Source organism: Limulus polyphemus, unplaced genomic scaffold, assembly GCF_000517525.1.
Source record: "Limulus polyphemus unplaced genomic scaffold, Limulus_polyphemus-2.1.2 Scaffold364, whole genome shotgun sequence".
Lineage (NCBI taxonomy): Eukaryota > Metazoa > Arthropoda > Merostomata > Xiphosura > Limulidae > Limulus > Limulus polyphemus.
The window spans coordinates 191,131-211,590 of record NW_013665974.1 but is presented as its reverse complement, the minus strand read 5'-3'; the positions used below and the strand labels follow the sequence as shown (position 1 = coordinate 211,590).

The 20,460-nt window shown below is 30.9% G+C and overlaps 1 protein-coding gene across 1 annotated transcript in view; it reads left to right on the top strand.

The window, feature by feature from the left end:
• Positions 1–20,460, top strand: part of LOC106457715 (pre-mRNA-processing-splicing factor 8) — a 76,119-nt gene that overhangs the window by 23,998 nt on the left and 31,661 nt on the right. Inside the window, exons 7-20 of the mRNA XM_013917162.2 lie at positions 1,384–1,509; positions 3,359–3,464; positions 4,394–4,584; positions 6,149–6,268; positions 6,881–7,070; positions 7,327–7,581; positions 10,412–10,621; positions 11,413–11,529; positions 11,827–12,033; positions 12,287–12,450; positions 13,070–13,196; positions 15,918–16,110; positions 18,138–18,325; positions 19,672–19,910. Coding sequence (XP_013772616.1) covers positions 1,384–1,509; positions 3,359–3,464; positions 4,394–4,584; positions 6,149–6,268; positions 6,881–7,070; positions 7,327–7,581; positions 10,412–10,621; positions 11,413–11,529; positions 11,827–12,033; positions 12,287–12,450; positions 13,070–13,196; positions 15,918–16,110; positions 18,138–18,325; positions 19,672–19,910 — 2,433 coding nt within the window. The remainder of the gene's footprint in view (positions 1–1,383; positions 1,510–3,358; positions 3,465–4,393; positions 4,585–6,148; positions 6,269–6,880; positions 7,071–7,326; positions 7,582–10,411; positions 10,622–11,412; positions 11,530–11,826; positions 12,034–12,286; positions 12,451–13,069; positions 13,197–15,917; positions 16,111–18,137; positions 18,326–19,671; positions 19,911–20,460) is intronic.

The following is a 20,460-nucleotide window of genomic DNA, read 5'->3' as shown; positions in this document are numbered from 1 at the left end:
AAGTGAAAATGTCATATGGGTCACACTAGTGGAAATTAGAAGTAAGAACTTAAAACTTGTACACTATTAAAAATATGGATTATTAGCTAAGATTTTATGCTATTCTAATTGGTATAACATAAACAAAAAATACTTTTATAAAATTTTAAATGTAAGACACTAAAACCTTGTGTCATGCGCAGTAAAGGGTACCCAGGGAGAGAGGGTTAAAGAACATCATTCCAAACTTTTTTCTAACACTTACATTTCATTGTCTTGCTATCAGACTTATTCTTAATTTAGAGATGTAAGAATTGTCCTTAAGTCTCTTCCTTTCACATTTGAAAAATGCACGAGGTCTATAAACAGCCTCCCCTCTGCCAAACAGCCCATGAAGGTTATAAGTGGGCTGATGCTGTATCTCGATTCTTTGTTGACAAAATTGATCAATAATTGTATTGATCAAATTGTGCTATTTTTCTGTCAACAAAACAGTTTTGGTAGTTAAATTGAAATATGCTCACAGTGTGCCACTAAACTATGACAACCTCTGATTGATATGGCGGCCCTTGTGGCCTAGTTTCGTGCAGAAAATGGGTCCTGATCACATTTGCTAAAACTTTTTGTTAGTCTAAATTTGTTAATAATTAATATCCAGTTTTATAATTTAAACTTTAAAACAATCGCTTAGTTTCTCAGTTACAAATATTTCTCTATATACAACAATAATGATTCAAAAATGTTGTGTTACTGTGCATGTAACAAATTACAGTTAAAGTATCTGAGTCATAGCAGCCAACAGGGTCACACAAATAACTGATTGCTTGGCAAATTTCATGACAAGTAATAAAAGGATCTGAATTCAAATATATTTATTTTTTGCTAAGAATATAAGGACCGGTATTGGGCCCAAAACAGCAGGCATAATGAAAGATTTGATGGATGCTCTAACAAGCCTTTGTAAGACTCATTCTATTGGTGCTTTCGAGCATCAATGTTATTGTGCCTGTCAGACACGAAGGACTGAAGTGAACTCCATTGATGTTGTCAAACACAGCATAGCTTTAAGTAGCAAAAGTAGTTGTGTACTATATTTATGCATGAAGGTTTTCAAGATAATATATTTGTTTTGTATATCTTGTGTGAAATATCTGGCAATACTCACACAGGAATAAATAATAGTTTATGATTAAGTACTGTTAAGAAAAATGCTAGAATTGTGAAACAACATATTCAAGGTGATTTTTGTTTTTCTGTTATTGGTAACATTGTTTTAGTTACAGTTGACACTTTTAGATAATAAGTTTTAACTGTTTGTAAAAATTCTAGACATGTGGTAAGTTCTGTGTTGTTTTCAAAATTGGAAAATGTTTATATCAAACATATTTCTTTCATATCTTTCAGGGATGAAGACTGGAATGAGTTTAATGACATAAATAAAATCATCATCCGCCAACCTGTACGAACAGAGTACAGAATAGCTTTTCCGTACCTGTACAACAACCTACCACATTACGTTCACTTATCATGGTATGTTTATTATGTACCGTATAGGTTTTATTGTAACAAATTGAATCACTGGATTGTGATCTGTAGACCTGTGTGTGTGTGAATCAAAATCATCTGTTAATTTACATTGTTTAGAGCTAGCGGGACCAAATTTGGCAGGTGGATGTGGAGTGTCCTGGGGTGGCCTTATCTTTCTGGCATATCCCCCCCCCCCATAATTAATGTTATTGTTAGGGAATATTAAATATTTAACCATTAACCAAATACATGTGCTATAATTGGCTCTAATTCACCAAATAAATTGTAAATTGCAAAAATTATGGAAAGCTGTGAAGTGTTTCATTTTCTATTCCAACCAAACATTCAAATGAATAAAGTTTTTTTTTTTTAGAAAATCAAACAGAAGTAATGACAGAAAATTGTGAGAAGTAAAAAATAAAAACATTAATTGATACAACTAAAATATGGGGGGAAAACAAGTGATTAATAATTTCCCACACTATAAATACATGTATAGCACCCATCAACTTCCATTATTTGACTTGGGTTGTTAACTTTTAGGAAGGAGCTATTTTTTTGAGCATTTTTATTGATTAATTTATTGAAAATTTAATAGATGGTCACAAATTTTATTGTTCTGTCTTGTTTCTGAAACAAAAATTATACTAGAGCTTTTAGTAAACTCTGATTTAAAGTTATCTTGACAAATTTGTCATTAACTTATTTCATTTATATTTGTTTTATGTTGGTGTGAAATAGTTTCTCATGTTTTGATTCAAGTTAAATCCATGTTTTTTTGGAATTCAAGCATACAGAAGAATAGTGGGCTGTATGTAGAAAAAAGCATGGCAGAAAAATTGTTGGTGTCAACATATTGATCACCAGTATTAGTAAAACCTGGTGGTTGCTGAGTACATCCACACTAGTTTTATGATTATTTAATTAACCCATTGACTGCTGATTTGCTGTATAGGGTATGGTCTGCCTCTGGCAGTTGAATGCAAGTGTGCTGTGTACAGTGTACTGCTTGAAAAATTCCATGTGCTTTTAAAGCAATCATAGCCAAAGGATTAAGATTGTAATGATATATTGTACAATTACATGGAAAACATAAGACTTCTTTTAAAAACTTGTATTTATTGCAAATTCTTTATCTCTATACTGAAGAGTCTTCAGAGAATGTGCAGATTGGACTATTGTTTTTGTTGGAATAATTGCTTTGTGAACAGATGTTTGTTGAACATTCTGTGACAGAAGCTTGAAAACTACTTGTATATTGGGGAGAGGGGCAGTCTTGTGTATTAATGTAGTTAATATTTTTAGTTTGTAGTTAACATCTTTTTATTTTGAATAACTGTTCTTTAGTTACAGCTTTTACTGACTTTAGTGTTGATAAAGGTTAGTAAGTAAATGATAGCACAGAAAACTGAGAACTGATTTCATGTCTTAAATATGTGCATATCAAGAACTGATTTGTAAGAAAGATTTGAAGTAAAAATATTTGAAATGAGTTAGACTTACTATAAATAATACAATACTTTTTATTTGTAATTACTATTAAGATCAATTCTGTGATGTAAAAACATTACTTGAAATGAGTATAGTAGAAAAATTATAATGTTATATTTGCAAGTGGAACATAACTTCAACTTTCAACAACCCTAAAACATAAAACAAAGCTAAAAGTATTAAAAATAGTGTTTATTGCATAGCATTTGGTAGTATTAGCAATAATATTGTTTTAATTAAAAAGTGTTATTAATAAACAGTGATGCCCTGAAGCTCAGCTGTATATTGGAAACTACCCATATGTAGTAGTGATAGGAATAACAGTATCTTGAGTGATCTTCTTGTATTGTATATGTTTTAGGTATCATGCTCCAAATGTTGTGTACATTAAAACAGAAGATCCTGATCTACCAGCATTTTACTTTGATCCTCTAATAAACCCAATCTCGCATCGGCATGCAGTGAAGGTAATCTTTCTTGTCACTAGAAAATTAATATTCCAGTTGCTATCTGATGTTTACTTGACTAGCTGGGTTTGTACTGAAAGCATCTTTTTATGTTTTTACACATGCAAAATAATAAAGGAAACATCAATTATATTGCTTTTTTTTTCTCTACCTGATTATTGCTAGTCATAATATTAGTAAATTTTGTATTGTTGATTGTTGTATTTCTATTTGAATTTAATAAAAACTAAAATTTTAAAAATATTCTTAAGTTCACTTTATCAAGTTATTTAAAGTACTCAAATGTTTTAAAAAAAAAACAACATCGTAAGATATTTTTCTTCAGGAGAAAATCTAGCCTATCTGATAGGTGTTATTCCATTCATTCTTAGTATACTTTTTATTAATTGAACAAATCATAAATTACAAGTGATACAAAGTTTATTTTAATTTGGTGTTTTATAAATAATTTACAGACAAATTGTGTACTTTCAAGAGCTAATTTTTCAACTTTGGGAGGAAATAGCATTTAGCTTAGTTGTGTTTAAGGTGATGGGAAAAAAGACTAAGTCATCATTGATTTTTGATTATAACTGAAAATATTTGGTTACATTTTTGTACTTTATTTGGATTATTATTGGTATTTCATTGTTTGAAACTTCCAGTGTTACAACCAATTCTACTTAAACAATATTGAACCACTTTAAAAAAAAGGGTTACAGAGAGATATTTTTGATAAAGAAATTCACTGATTCCAAAGCTGAATCAACAAAACAAAAGAATGTTAAAACACATTTATTTGTTTATAATTGTTTGTAATTGTGGCTCTTGTATCCTGTGAATTTCTGAGAATTGTAAATATTAGTTGTAATGAAATTAGTAGAATTTTTTTTTGTATATTCAGAGAAAAAAAGCCTTCTAAAAATGAAAACTATCAATATTATAAATAGGGTACTGAACCACTACCAGATGATGATGAAGAGTTTGAGCTTCCTGAAAATGTTCAACCTTTTCTACAAGATTCACCACTCTATACAGACAACACAGCTAATGGTATTGCTTTGCTCTGGGCCCCTAGACCATTCAGTTTACGTTCAGGCAGAACAAGAAGAGCAATTGATGTACCACTTGTCAAATCTTGGTTAGTATAAGTTAATGTAGTTAATTGAGTTTTAGCTTTTATGTATATATTAACAGTGATGTGTATCATATAAAAGTTTTCAACTGATATTACATTAGGAGACATAGTTGTAAAGACCATAGTTTTCAGTTAAGTGAGTGGATTTTTCTAAATACTTAAGTAATGTATAGGAATATCTGTGTTTAGAAAATTCTTGACACATAAAGCTTAAGAACTTGCACCTTTCAAATTTCCTAAAGCAAAATATCAGTGCAGTTCTCATCAGTGTTATTTGCTATTTTAAAACTCTTAGACGTTCTACTTGTGCTTTTTGTATTCATATTTATTTTCTTATGAATTTGTTATATTAGACAACTGAATTATTTATTCAATATTCATATAGTTTTGGATTAATACACTGTAGGGTGAAACCCACAGTAAATGTAACAAAATATCAGAAGTCTGATATTAGAGAAACTAGTTTCGACACATTCGTGCTTCCTCTTCAGTATCATGTTGTTTTCTGGCTGAAGAGCATACACAAATGTGTCAAAACTAGTTTTTCTAATATCCGACTTCTAACAGTTTGTTCTGTTTACTGTTGTATTTTACTAATTACTATACACAATATTGTGTTGCTTTATTATTATCACTGTAGTGTTTCTGTGTGTGGATTAAACGTAGCTAACTTACAAGAACTGTTAATGTTTATGTATTTCTTATAAATGGCTGTATGTGGTAGCAGTTCATCCTGTAGAGCACTGCACATGTGCAATACTTGTTTGTGATAGTACTTTGTTTACATTGCTACTTGAAGATGACTGTATATGGTAACACAACATCCTATAGAGCAATGCACATGTACAGTACTTGTTTGTGATAGTACTTTGTTTACATTGCTACTTGAAGATGAATGTATATGGTAACACTACATCCTATTGAGCAATGCACATGTACAGTACTTGTTTGTGATAGTACTTTGTTTACATTGCTACTTGAAAATGACTATGGTAACACCACATCCTATAGAGCACTGCACGTGTACAGTACTGTAGATCATTGTATTTTTTAAATTATAATAAATAATTAAAAACAACGTTATATTTACACAATAAAAACTTTATTAAAGCTGTACAGCTTCCACTTTAAAATAGAAATATCACTCTACGTGTACATGTTTTGACGTGATCTACGTCATCCTCAGGAGTAACTTGTAAGACTATTTTATACTTTCCCATTGTTGCATTATTATTCATTATTATTTGCATATTTCTAGGTGTAATAAAAACAAAAAAAATTATCTTCCCATATATCAATGTATTGACTTGCTGGTCCTTCGTCTCTATTTAATACTTGTTTTTGTTTTTTATATTTCAATAAAGTTTTTATCGTGTAAATATAAAATGTTTTTTAATTGTTTATTATAATTAAAAAAATGTAAATGCAAGTACTGGTAGTGCATATTTTTGATCATTGTATGTACAGCATCTGTAGATGGCTCTATATGTGTACATTGTTGTTGTAGATGAAGTTACTTATTTTTGTTAGAATTAATGTAAGACATTTGTAATTTATTTTTGTGTAGGTATAGAGAACACTGCCCTCCAGCAATGCCTGTGAAAGTACGTGTTTCATACCAGAAGCTTCTCAAGTATTTTGTGCTTAATGCCTTAAAACACAGACCTCCAAAGCCTCAGAAAAAGAGGTATGATATTTTTGAATAGAAATGACTAATAGCTCTTTATCATATGGCTTGTAATTTTTTTGTTTTCTTAACACATAATCATAAGTCAACAAATATTATGAACTTGAGATTTTTATAAGTTCAATAAGAATTAAAAATGATGATGCTTTAAACTGTTTTAGTATTTCTTTAATTAGCAAATTTTACTTCCTGATTTTATTATTACTACTTGAACTTTTATTCTAAATATTTAAGTTGATTAAAATGTTTCTTAAAGTGTATGTGTATTGGACATTTGGAATATTAAGCATTTTTTCAAAAGCAAACTACACATTTGTGGGGCTTGGTTTTAAGATTTTTATTTTGGTAATTTTAAACTATTTGTGTTAGAACTTAATGTAAAATGTATTGAAATCAAGAAATAGTGAATGTTTCTTGAAAAATAATTTGAAAATTGGAATAAGTTGTACATTGAGATGATTCTTTAATAATCGCAGGATATTTTACTGTAAAGATGTATCCATGCTTCATGGATTTATTATAATGAAGAATAATAAATAGTAACTTTTAGTAAAAGTTCTTATTTTAATGAGAATATTTATCAGAAACTGTTACTGTTGTATTGAACAACAGGTATTTGTTCCGTTCCTTCAAGTCCACTAAGTTTTTCCAAACTACTACAATTGACTGGGTTGAGGCAGGGTTGCAAGTGTGTCGTCAAGGTTACAATATGCTGAATTTATTGATTCATCGTAAGAATCTTAACTATCTTCACCTGGACTACAATTTCAACTTAAAACCTGTGAAAACACTGACCACAAAGGTTAGCTGTCATAGTACTATTTAAATATTGACTAAAAGTAATTTATCTCTAGTAAATGAATGGATATTTGAACTTAAGTGTTCATTAATGAGTATCTTTAATAAGATTATATCTTATAATTTACTGTTATTAGTATACTTGGATTGTGTAAAAAAGAAAATTGATGAAAGTCTACTAGTTTTATAAGACTGTGATATTCATAAAGTGTGTTGAACAATCTGCTTTTTAATGATTTTGACTTTGGTTATAATGACAGGAAAGAAAGAAGTCCAGGTTTGGAAATGCTTTTCATCTGTGTCGTGAAATCCTGAGACTGACCAAGTTGGTTGTAGACAGTCATGTCCAGTACCGGTTAAACAATGTAGATGCTTTTCAACTTTCTGATGGCCTGCAGTACATCTTTGCTCATGTTGGTCAGTTGACTGGCATGTACCGATACAAATATAAATTAATGAGGCAGATTAGAATGTGTAAAGATCTGAAGCACTTGATCTACTACAGGTTTAACACAGTAAGCTTATTTTTGTTTCATCATTATAAAATCTGGCTATTTCATCTTCAACACCAGGATTGTATTAATATATAACAAATTACATAGTAGATTACTGTAAATTAAATGCTGAATCAATTAGTGTGATGAAAATTTGTACAATATTTAGACTACTGTATAGAAGAAAAAACTGGGTAACACTTTGTATTAAATACTATTAGGATAAGTAAAATGAGCTTAGCTGTAGACTACTGTGTAGAAAAACAATAGTGACCACCCTAAATTAGTCCTATTACAATGGGTGTGTGTGTGTATGCTTCAGATGTTGACAGCATACCTGTACTTAAAATTTTAAAATGTAAGCAAAACATACAACTTCAACAATAAAATTCGGCTCTTATTTTTGCTTAGTTCTGGAAGCCTGTGAACAATGCTTTTATCTTTTTTTTAGAATTTTTCTTCTTGTTAAAAAGCATAGATATATATTTGCTAAGAAACTATCATCCCAAACATAATGAATCATAATTTGTTTTGTAATTTCTTGTTGACACTTTTCATTCCTATTAATGTTTTTGTATCATGTTTGTTTTAAAGCTACAGAAATATTCTTCTGTGACAAGCCATTAGGTAAGGATAACTTAGGTTTAGGTAAGCTAACCTGTGATAGCAGATTATTCAGATCACACAAACTTTTTAATATCAAATTTACTGTTTATTGTTTTCAAACATTCCATAAAAATATAGAATTACTTCTTATTTGTTGAAAACAACCTATAAGTACCAAAACAGTCATACAGTGTTTGTGTGCTTTATTAACTAAAAACCACTCCAACTGGTATAATATAGTATCAAAAGAAGTCAATGAATATCAAAGTAGTTGTGACTGGGATATATAAAATGGAACTTTCTAATTAATATTAACACTTTCTTAATGGACTTGTGTATTTTACATGACCATGTAACATACCATGACTGTAAATACTTAATGTTTCTCATGAAATTTGGCAAGCTTTCAGTAAACATGTCTCTTGTAGACCAAAAAAGTCAGAATTTTTAGTAAGTATTTTTACTAAAGTTACTTTTCTTCATCTGAAAATTTTTCAATTTCATTTGTATAATACCTAAAACCTCATAAATAAATTTCAGATTTTTTTCCAGAAATACTTTATACCTTAACTGTTATTTTGTATACTGTAATTCTATTCAAGATCATTTGAGTTGACCAAGTTCATAACCACCATAAAAAAACTAAAAAGGAAATAATTCTAAAGTACCCTTTATTTCTTTCTGGAATGACAGCAAATTGTATCAGGAAACCACAATTTTTTATCCTAAATGGCTTAAAGCTTGTAACAGTATATATCTGTTTATACTTAATTTTATTGTTTTATTGCCCTTTGAACCGTATCATAACTGCCATACAAGTTGTAAATCACTAGATGAATTACATAACACATAGTTGCTCACAAGCATACCTTGTAAGAAAGTATTCTTTTTCATTATCTTACCTAATTTAACCCATTAAGTTTCTAATTTTTACATTTTAGTTACATTTACAATAATGTAGAATACATATGAAAAACAAGAAATATAGTTGTTACCGGGGCCTTGTTATTTTTTTCTGTTGACTGCCGATGAAACTTAAGCTTACTTTTTTATACTAATGGCACCACTGCACTAAATAATTTTCATTTAATTAAATAATGTACTTAATAACACACAGAGAACAAATTGTTCTTTAACTGTCAATATTTGTGGCTTTCTAACAGTGTGGTAAGTTTAAAAATTCAGCTAAGCTCATTGATGGGATTCCAACAAGAACAAATTTGAAACTGAAACAGGAAGTATACAGTTCTCTTTACAGAAAACAATATAATATATCATTTGATAGATTAATACTAGCTTTCTAATGGTTATAAATAATGTAATATAAAATGTCAGAGAGAGCTAGTGGCAATTTGTGAAAGATGATGTGACAAATTTGGCTTTGTTCTAGTTTATGACTGTAAACAAATAAGATTGAATAGCATAAAAATTATGCTTTGCCTGAGTAATATTTATGTTAAATTTTGTACTTCTCAGAGGGATGTTAAATAAATTAGAGAAGAGGGAAGACATGGTCAAATGTCACAATTCTCATATTAGGGGAGTTTGAGGATTTTTTATGAATATTTCCTTATAAAAAAACAAGAATGTAAAACTTGTATAGTATTAACATTTGATATCTTAAGTATGTTTTGATGCCAACTGTGTTTGCATACATTGATAATATAGCAGTTTAAATAAATTTTGAATGCAAGTCTCTAAAAGGTTGTGACGTGCACTTTGACCTATCTGATGAGAAAGGTCAAAAACACAGATTAATGTGGAAAGAAGTATTTTTAATATTTTTAAAAACAATAGAACACTCAAATTGTTGAAACTTCACAACATAAAAAATGATACAAATAACAAATAAAATATTTTTTATTTACAAACCTTCTACTATGGGTACAAAGTTTCATGCAACTTGGTTAAGTAATTTATGTATGAGAATAAAAAATGTGGTATGTCAGTGATAACATTCCAATTCATAAAGAGGTAAATATCAAATCTACTAATGTAAAGAAAATTAGTACAATGATGAGACATGTATAGAAAACAAAAGCAATAGCCCACCAAGTAGTTTAGTGCCAAAATAGCAAATAATGTGGTAACTGTTATTCACTATTCAACATTCACTGTGGTAGTCAGGAGAAAGTGGATAAATTGTTAGTATCATTTTTATATTGAATGTATTATTCTAAAGAAATTCTATAAAATAAAAGTTAAGTTTAATTGAATATTTACATACTTAATGTTTATTTTTTAGGGTCCAGTAGGTAAAGGTCCTGGTTGTGGATTTTGGGCACCAGGGTGGCGTGTCTGGCTGTTTTTCATGAGAGGTATCACCCCTCTGCTAGAACGCTGGCTTGGGAATCTGCTGTCTCGACAGTTTGAAGGTAGACATTCAAAAGGAGTTGCAAAAACTGTTACTAAACAGAGAGTGGAAAGTCATTTTGATTTGGAACTTCGGGCATCTGTAAGTGTTAAACTTGTATATTTTTGGAGACTGTAAGTTATGTTAGAATTGAAAGAAATTATATACAGTTACAGATCATTTTAGTTTTAGGCCAGACATAGTCTAGTGGTTAGCAAGTCTTTCTGTGAATCTGAGTGTTCATGGCTCATGTTTAGTTGTCACAAAATTATGCTTCATACTTTGAGGTTATGGACACAGTGATGGGCAAATCCCACTATTCAATTACAATCGCTCAAGAATTGGGAGTGGTTGCTATTGACTAGTTAGTTGCCTTCAGTTAGTTTGCCAGCTCAAAATTAGGGTTGGCTACTGCATATAGGTTCTGCTTAGGTTTGTACAGATATCCCCCTTTTTTAAATTTTGTACAAATTTTCTGAAACAACTTCTTTTTTGTGTGTGTGTGTGTGTTTATGTGCCAGCTGTGTTACAATATTTAAGTGTTTTTGTTTCATTTTGTATGTTTACTTATCACTTCATTTTAATAACCTTTATAAGCTTGCATAGTTTGAGATGTGAAATGATGTTTATAGTGTAAAACATTTTTGTGTTAGTGTTACACCTTAGTAAAAATGTATAGGTACAGATTCAAGGAAAGTAGTATGTTATATGTAAAAGTATGACATATGAAAATGTTGCTGTATTTTTTATGGTGTAAATACTGGTGTATAAATCAAACATTGTTTTGATTATAACTATTTTTGTTGTAGTTTCACTATTTAAAACAATTGCATGTTTCTCAAACGAGATAAAAACATTGCCTTTATACAAATTAACAACATTTTAAATTTTAGGTGATGCATGACATTCTTGACATGATGCCAGAAGGAATCAAACAAAACAAAGCCAGAACCATCCTTCAGCACCTGAGTGAAGCCTGGAGGTGTTGGAAAGCTAACATTCCATGGAAGGTGATCATTTACTATGATCATATGTTAAATCCTTTGGCTGATTCTGATAGTTTGGTCATCATACTACAAGAGCAAACAGCAGTAGAAGTTTTGATGTAGTTTATCTTGGAATTATAGAATAAACAATAAAAAATGTATTAGAATTTGAAACTTTAATAAACTTACTGGACATTTATTGCAAGAATAAAATACTAGGTTGTTAAGTATTCAAAGTATAAGTAAACATTGTTGCTAATGTTTCATTCTAAGTGTTAAGAAAATCAATACTGTAAGCTTAATGAAAAATAAATGCTTTAGGTACCTGGTCTGCCTATACCAATTGAAAACATGATTCTGAGGTATGTGAAAATGAAAGCAGATTGGTGGACTAATACTGCTCATTACAACCGAGAAAGAATTCGACGTGGAGCCACTGTTGACAAAACAGTGTGCAAGAAAAATTTGGGGCGCTTAACACGACTGTACTTGAAGGCTGAGCAAGAAAGACAACACAATTACTTGAAGGTATAGAAATGATGTTTTTTTTTTGGGGGGGAGGATAAAAACAAACAAACTTGTAGAAGTGTGATAAGTGTTATACATAACAAAACTCCAGTTATATGTTTGATTCCTTAGTATGATAGTATGTTTAAATGCCTTTGACATTAATTTTTCTTTATTACCTCTAAAATTGATATTCTATTTCTAATAATATCTAAAACATTTCTTAGACAAATTGTATTATATTTTTCTATTATTATTATTTTGTTTTTCCCAGGATGGCCCTTACATCAGTGCTGAGGAAGCAGTAGCCATCTATACCACCACTGTTCACTGGCTAGAGAGTAGGCGGTTTTCACCAATCCCTTTCCCACCACTTTCCTATAAACATGACACAAAGCTTCTGATCCTTGCATTGGAAAGACTTAAAGAAGCATATAGGCAAGTGCTGTTTAGTTAATAACCCTTGTCATTTTATTTATATATATATATATGTATGTGTGTGTGTGTGTGTGTGTGTATATGAACCCATAATGTCTCAACTCCTACTCCCTTTCAAGCACTCAACTATCAACCCTTAACTGATTCTCCTTACTCGCTGCCAAGTTTTATATTGGTTTAGGGATCCTGTCTGATAGATGGAATATCCCAATGCGTTTGGGTGCTATGACAATAGGCAATATCCGTTATGACATAAGGATGACAACAAGAAATGGTGGTGGAAGAATTGTTTTGAACTTTAATTTTATTATAATGTTGTTTTTGTTTTGTATTAAGTTCATTATTGTATTATAGTGCTGATTTAAATCGGCCATCAACAATTAATGTATTTCATTGTATTAGATATATTTATGTGTGTGTTATATATGTTACCATTATGAGTAAGAACTAGATATCTTTCAGCTTAGGAATTGGTAGTCAAGAGAATTTTTAACTTTCCTTGAAACTTTACAATCTCTGAAAATATTATTACCCCCAATTTCACTGTCAATTTAGTTAATAGTTCTTTAGGTTGTGCATATACAAACTTTATCATAAGTTGAACTTTTTTTTTTTCCAGCGTTAAGAGTCGGCTGAACCAATCACAGAGGGAAGAGTTGGGACTCATTGAGCAGGCCTATGATAATCCACACGAAGCCCTGTCACGTATCAAACGTCACTTGCTTACTCAGAGAGCTTTCAAAGAGGTACAGAAATCTTGAAGCTAGCTTTAAGTCTATTTCTTATTTGTCATTTTATTTCCTGTAGATCTCACATATTACTTTCCATACATAGAAATTGTTAGAAAATTTCTCATAAACTGATATTTTGTACATTATCTATGATTTGAAATAGGTTGGAAGCAGGAACTTCCTGATTGGAGAAAGTAATTTTTAATTAAGTATTTTTGATTATTATATAAAATAAATTTGCAATAAGATTACAAAATTATGATTGTTTACATTTTAATTGCATTAATTTTTGTAGATGGTAAAAATTTAATATTGTTAAGTGTATTAACTCTCTCACTATAGGCTCGATCCCAGGGACTGATGTCGTAACCATTTTATGCTTGTTACAGTTTCATACTATAACTTTGAATACAGTATGTGTATCTTCACAAAATTTTACTGATTATCAGTAAACATTACAAGGCTTTCATACACAAAATATCAGATTTTTTTAAAATTAAGTTTAAGATTTTTAAAGTAATGATTTGCTTCTGTATTTTTTCTTTTTGAATGTTGACTGTCCATCATGCAGAGTAAATTTGATTTTAAGAATATAAATACTTTTATGCATCAGAAAATTGTGAAATTTACCTGCAAAATCTTTATAACCTCCAGATAATTATAAAACATTTGTTTTAGAATAAACTTTAGATATTTTTCTGTTATTTTCACTACTGTATCTGTATGGGTTTGGTTTGATTTGACTGACCTCATAACCACCATAAAGAATTAGGAAATAGATATAGATTACCTTTGTTTTTGTTCTAGAATAACTACAAATTATAACAAGAAATCACAAGTGTTTAGTCTTGATAGCTTAAACCTCAAATAAATAAATAAATAAATAAATATATATATATTTGTCATTCTTATTTTATTGACCTTTCAACCGTTACAGAAGTTGCAGTGGTGCGGTGCATGTGCACTCATGTTACCATAGTCAATAGTGTAAAACTGTCCTGTCTTGGCTTTGTTCTGGTGAACCAGTATTTTGTAAAATAGTTACATTTCAGTTATAATACATTACATATGTATATATATATATTATTAATATTTACAAATAATTTCTTAAATTTCAGTTATTTTTCTTAAAACATAGAACAGTAAATAAAGAATTTATAAAAAAAACAATGATTTCTACTACTTATAATTCTAAAGAAGTTTGTACACGCCGTACCTTGCTTGCTAAGCCTTGCCAAATTTCACATGTGGAGGATGTAAAACGAAATAACTTTTTTAGGTTTTATATATGTATTTTGAAATAAAAAAAATTATAAATTACTCTATAGATATTGCAGAATTCCACTGTAAATTATCAGGCTTACTAAACAAACTGTATTTGGGTCTAAAAAAATATTGTTTTTCAAACAACATCTTCACTTACCCCTTCCTTTTGATATTCAAGACAAAAAGAAATAATCTTGGAAACTTTTCACCTAAGAAAACCATGTGGGGGAAATTCTGAGCTTTTGATTGATTATAAAACCATGATAGAGTGAAGCGGGGGGTTACGTAAGTATTTTTAAAAGTTGGAAGAAATGAGCAGGGCCACTGTATTTGAGTTGCTAAATGTAGTGATATCTCAGCAAATAGAAAAGATAGGAGGTTCTTATTTTATATACTAGCTTGTAAATATCAGAAACATCTAATTTGAACCAAAGCTGCATTCAGCATACCACAAGACACATAGGAATGTTTTTAAATTAAGAAATTAACTAATGTATAATTCTAAAACTTGAATTGTAATCTACAGTTTGAAACCAAACTTGACATACATTCATAAAGTGGTAGTTCAATAAAATTTTGAATGTAAGTCTACAAATGTGATGACATATCCTTTGACCCCATAAAGATCTGTAGTGATAGGGTTAAATAAGTATATGCAAGTACACATTAATTCAGCAGTAGTTTGGGCCAGTGGGTATTGTTAGCCTAGTTACACAGAAAAGAGGGTAATCAAATTCAAGGGATTTGTAGTGACTGTCAGTGTAGTGGTTGATGGCATAAATATGAATATATATGAAACTATTGTAATAAAACCTGAGTAGTCTGTAAACATCTTAATTTAAGTTGGGATAGTTCATTGGTATTTTATATTTTTGTATTTTAGGCCCCCCTAGTATGTTTAACATGGGGTAGTTCATTATTAAGTATGTATTATCACTAAAAACTTCTATCATGATTAGGCTCTTCTACTTTGTCTAGGTGGGAGGGAGAGGGTACAGTTTAAATATTACCAGGACTAACATTCAACTTCTTTACTGTAACAAGATAGTGATAACGTTAGTGGATCTGTGCAGGCATTTGATTTTTGCAACATAATTGGGTCCTTCTGTATCTAGGTGGGGATAGAATTCATTGATTTTTGCAGTCACTAGATTAACTCTAGCTCTTTTATTATGTTTAGGTGTCTGTAGGGTTTAAACATCTGTGTTGAGAGCATTTATAGATGTGCACAATCACTTGGCTAGACTTTTCTATGTTGAAGTGTGGGGTATAGTTCAAGTGTGCATTTTCACTTGATGTTTATAAAAGAGGCTTATCTTCTATACCTAGGTTGAGATAGTGTTTTTATAACTGTACAGTCTTAATGTGTAGTACACAGGATCTTCTACTTTATATAGGTGGGATAAACTTCATGGATGTGTGTAGTTATTTGACTATTGTAATGTAATTAGTATATTATACTACATATAGGTAGGGATAGAGTTCATGGACCTATACAGTCACTTGATTCCTGTATATGATGTGGAACCCCTAGAGAAAATCACAGATGCTTATCTAGACCAATATCTCTGGTATGAGGCTGACAAACGAAGACTTTTTCCCCCATGGATCAAGCCTGCTGATTCTGAACCACCACCACTTTTGGTGTACAAATGGTGTCAAGGTAAAATTTAAAAAATATGTTGGTCCTTTTTGTTTTTCCTAGTTGTATTGCCAGTTCTGTGTAGAATTTCTAATTGGTTATGTTATGGCTATTTTAAACTCTCAAAATTTAGAATATTTAAAAATAAGATGTACTTTTTTGTAGACTTGGAGAAAAATATCAGAATACATAATTACAAAGGAAGGTAACCATTGCTAATTTATGGTTGCTCTTTGTTGACACTAAAGGATTTAAATCAAGCTGTTCATTAATTTTGGTCTGGACATAATCTAGTGGTTAGCATGTTTGAACTGTAAATTCAAAGATTCATGGTTTTTGACCCATTGCTGCAAAAATGCACTTTGTGTTTTAGGACCATGGATGCATTATAAAAGTGATTGACAAATCTCGCTGTTCAATCAGACAAAAGTAGCCTAAGAGTTGACTAGCTATCTTCACTGTAGTTTGTCAATTCAAAATTATGGATGGCTATATGCAAATAGTCAGTGTGTAGTTTTTCTTAATACTCTGAAATTTTTTTCAATTTCCAAATCGGTTTTTATTAATATTATTGACTTTACTTGAATTAACATACATAATTTAGAAAAACTGGATTCCTGGAAACGTGGATCAGGGATGCCTTTCTCAAGAGAGAGCACCTTGTTTCTGTGTTCCTCGATCTCGAGAACGCTTATGACACCAAAAGTTTTTACTGAACAGGCGATTCCAAGTCCGTGTGGGTTCAACTCTTTCCTGTTCCATTCGAAAGGAACTTGGAGTCCCTCAGGGCTGTCTTGAGTGTCACACTTTTTAGTGTTAAAATTAATGCCATCACTAATAATCTTCCTCCGATTTTTGCAAATGGGCCCCATGTCAACGACTTCCACATCTCGTGTCAGTCGTCGAACATGAGGTTTATTGATCGGCAGCTTCAGACTGCCCTCAATCGGTTGTTGACATGGATCACTGCAAACGGTTTTAAATTTTCTTTTTCCAAAACTGTTTTCATGCATTTTTGCCGCCAACGGGGTCTCGACCCCGATCCCAAGCTCAGTCTTGGTGATATAGTTATTCATGTGGTCCCTGAGGCAAAGTTCTTGGAGCTTACTTTTGACCGTAAACTTAGCTTCATTCCACACATCAAGCAGCTACGTGTCAAGTATGCAAGGGCTCTGAACATTTTACTGTTGTGCCGTCATTACGACCGTGAGCGGCGGCACTATTTTAGACACACATTTTCTAAGAGTTTACCCCTGACGTTGGACAGTGTCATTGGTAATGGTGACACTGTCCGACTAGATTGTATTTTTAATTTTTTACGCACTCTAGGTCTTTTTAATTATATATAAATCTTTTATCGACATATTTTGGTTTTGATTTGCTGTATTTTTACATTTTATTCTAATTGACTTTTACTGTTTTTACTGGTTTTTTGGTGCAGATAGCCTCGTTGCTTTGCGCCATAAAGCACCAAACAACCAACCAACCATAGAAGAACTGGGGAACCAATAAGCTAGCCTTTTTTGGGGGGTTCAAGTTATTGCACTTTTGGCATTAGCCTTATTGTTGACTGGATAGAAGTGTCCTGTTTAAGAGTCTAATGCTGTATGCTTGAGCCTTCAAGCATTGTGTATGATACTAAAAAATAGCCTTTATAAGGTTGAAATGCTGTAGGAAAACAGAATAAACTTGTAAATATGATGCATCTAAAAACTTTCCCTATCCAACAGTTACTACAGACAATCAAAAAGAGCATATCCAAGCATAAATGTTCATACCAAATGTTCAACAATTAGTGCAAGCTGTATTCTTCTGGGATTTGTTTTTGTAAATTTTGATTTTGACATCTTTAGGTGTAAAAAAATTTTTGATTTGGAAGCAGCACATTATTCATTAACTTTTCTTAGGTTTGGCTGTGATTGTTCAGTTGTATTTAGCTGGCCTTGCATTTCACTACTGAAGGAAAGACTGGTATAAACTTTATTTCTCTATACATTGTTTTTATAAATTTATTGGTAATTTAATATAAGAAAAATTTATACTTCTAGGCATAAATAACTTGCAAGATGTATGGGATACTTCAGAAGGGGAGTGCAATGTAATGTTGGAGTCCAAGTTTGAAAAAATGTATGAAAAGATTGATTTAACGCTACTTAACAGACTTCTGCGTCTGATTGTAGACCACAATATTGCTGACTACATGACAGCTAAGAACAATGTGGTCATCAACTACAAGGTGAGATACTTTTTTCAAATGTTTAGAATTTTATTCGTGTATTCTGCCTTTATTATTAAACATTTCACTAGGGAGTTCAAGTCATCTGACACAGAAATGGCTAATAATTAATAATTTACATTAAGATTTAGTGTCTGTATGTCTCATAACTCCTCCTAAACTTTTGGCCACACTGACTTCAGAGTGATACCAAATAAATTGTTTCAGTCTTGAAGTTTGTACAAGAGTAAAAGTTTTCACCTCATCTCTTGGGGAACCTGGGGATTTCCTGAAAACCCCTTCTCCTAACCTGTTGAACACACTCATTTCTAAGTGGTGACAAATGAATTGTCTCGGCATTGTAGTTTGCATAAAGGTAACTTTTCACCCAACCACTTTGGAAACTTGGATATTTTATGAAAACACTTTTATGGAGATCCCCTGAAAGCAGACCCAAAATTTGGCATTGATTTACATTAGAGCACATAAATAAGTAAGGCCACTAATTGCTGTTTGTAACTTGATTGAATAAATTACATTTTCATTATAGTGACAATGATCATCATTAAATTGAAAAAGTACAAAATAATAGTTCAAGTATTAAATTTGCACTGTAGTAGCCCTATAAATGTGGGCTATAGATCCATGGGTTTGCTAGTGCACAGAATGTGCTTTGAATTTTCAAACATTATTTTCGATTAAAATTAAATTTGAAGTTGTGGAATTTTTGTTTTAATATTGTTCAGAAACCTTAAATTGCTCACTTTGTTAAAATCTAACATTTCTGAAATCAATGAAAAGGTCACAAGTGTCCTTCCATACATAAATAACAGCCTTGAAAGTGACTGCTTATTTGAGTGGTGGTTGTGGGGGCTTTCAGAAACACTTGATTTTATGTCACTTCCATTCATCGGAGAATCTATCAGATATTACAGAAGGAAAGTAGAAATCATGATGAACGTTTTTGTGGTTGGTATGTCAAAATCATTTGATTTTTGTGATACAAGAAATGGAATATCTCGAAGTAATGTCTAATTTTCAAGTTATTTTTAACATTGTCAGAAGAAAGCACAAAACTATTGAAATAACACTAAAACAACATAATTGAATTGCAATTTACTTTTGATGTAAGCTCCTTAACTTCTGTGTGCTTGTTTGTGTATAGCATTAAACCCTGATCTTGTTGCCTAGATTGGTTTTACATATTTATGACTTGCTCCTATTAAAGAGCTTTTAACATGTGTATTTGTGTGTAAGCATTAAGAATTTCCTTCAGTATAGTATTTTGTGTTTTTCTTTTGCACACATGTTTGTAGTTTTTACTAAAATTTTCTGTATTAACAAAACTGTTTGGCCTGTGTATTTAGGATATGAACCATACCAACTCCTATGGTATCATTCGAGGGCTACAGTTTGCCTCCTTTATTGTCCAGTATTATGGATTAGTGCTCGATCTTTTAGTCTTAGGCTTGCAGAGAGCAAGTGAAATGGCTGGTCCTCCTCAAATGCCCAATGACTTCTTAACCTACCAGGATGTGGCAACTGAATCATCTCATCCTATCAGGCTTTATTCACGTTACATTGAAAGGCTACATTTATTTTTCAGGTATGGTAAATGATAAATATTCTCTGCATTGTATAAATTTCCAGGTTTTATTATTCATCAATATTATATCAGTATCTTGTCATTTCATTTGGCTCAATATTAATAACTATTAACTCTTTCAGCACAGGCTCAGTCCCTGCTGACCTCGTAACCATTTAGTTTTCATGCTATAACTTTTCAATTAGTAAGCAAATGTTACAATGCTTTCATATGCAAAATATCAAATTTATTTTAAGTCTTAAGGTTTGTAAAGCAATGTTTTTCTCATATCTATTTTTTCTTTTCGCATGTTGCCTATCTAACATGCAACATAATTTTCATTATAAGATTAAAAATACTTTTATTTGATCAGAAAATTTTCATATTTCACATGTGAAATCCTTATGTCCAGATGGTTATCAAATGTTTCTTAAGAAAAAACTTTATATTTTATCTGTTATTTTCAGTAATGAATCTCTGTACGGGTTTGGTAAATTTGACCAATTTTGTAACCACCATAAAAAAAGAAGATAAATTATACTTTTTTGTTCTAGAATGACTACAAATTATA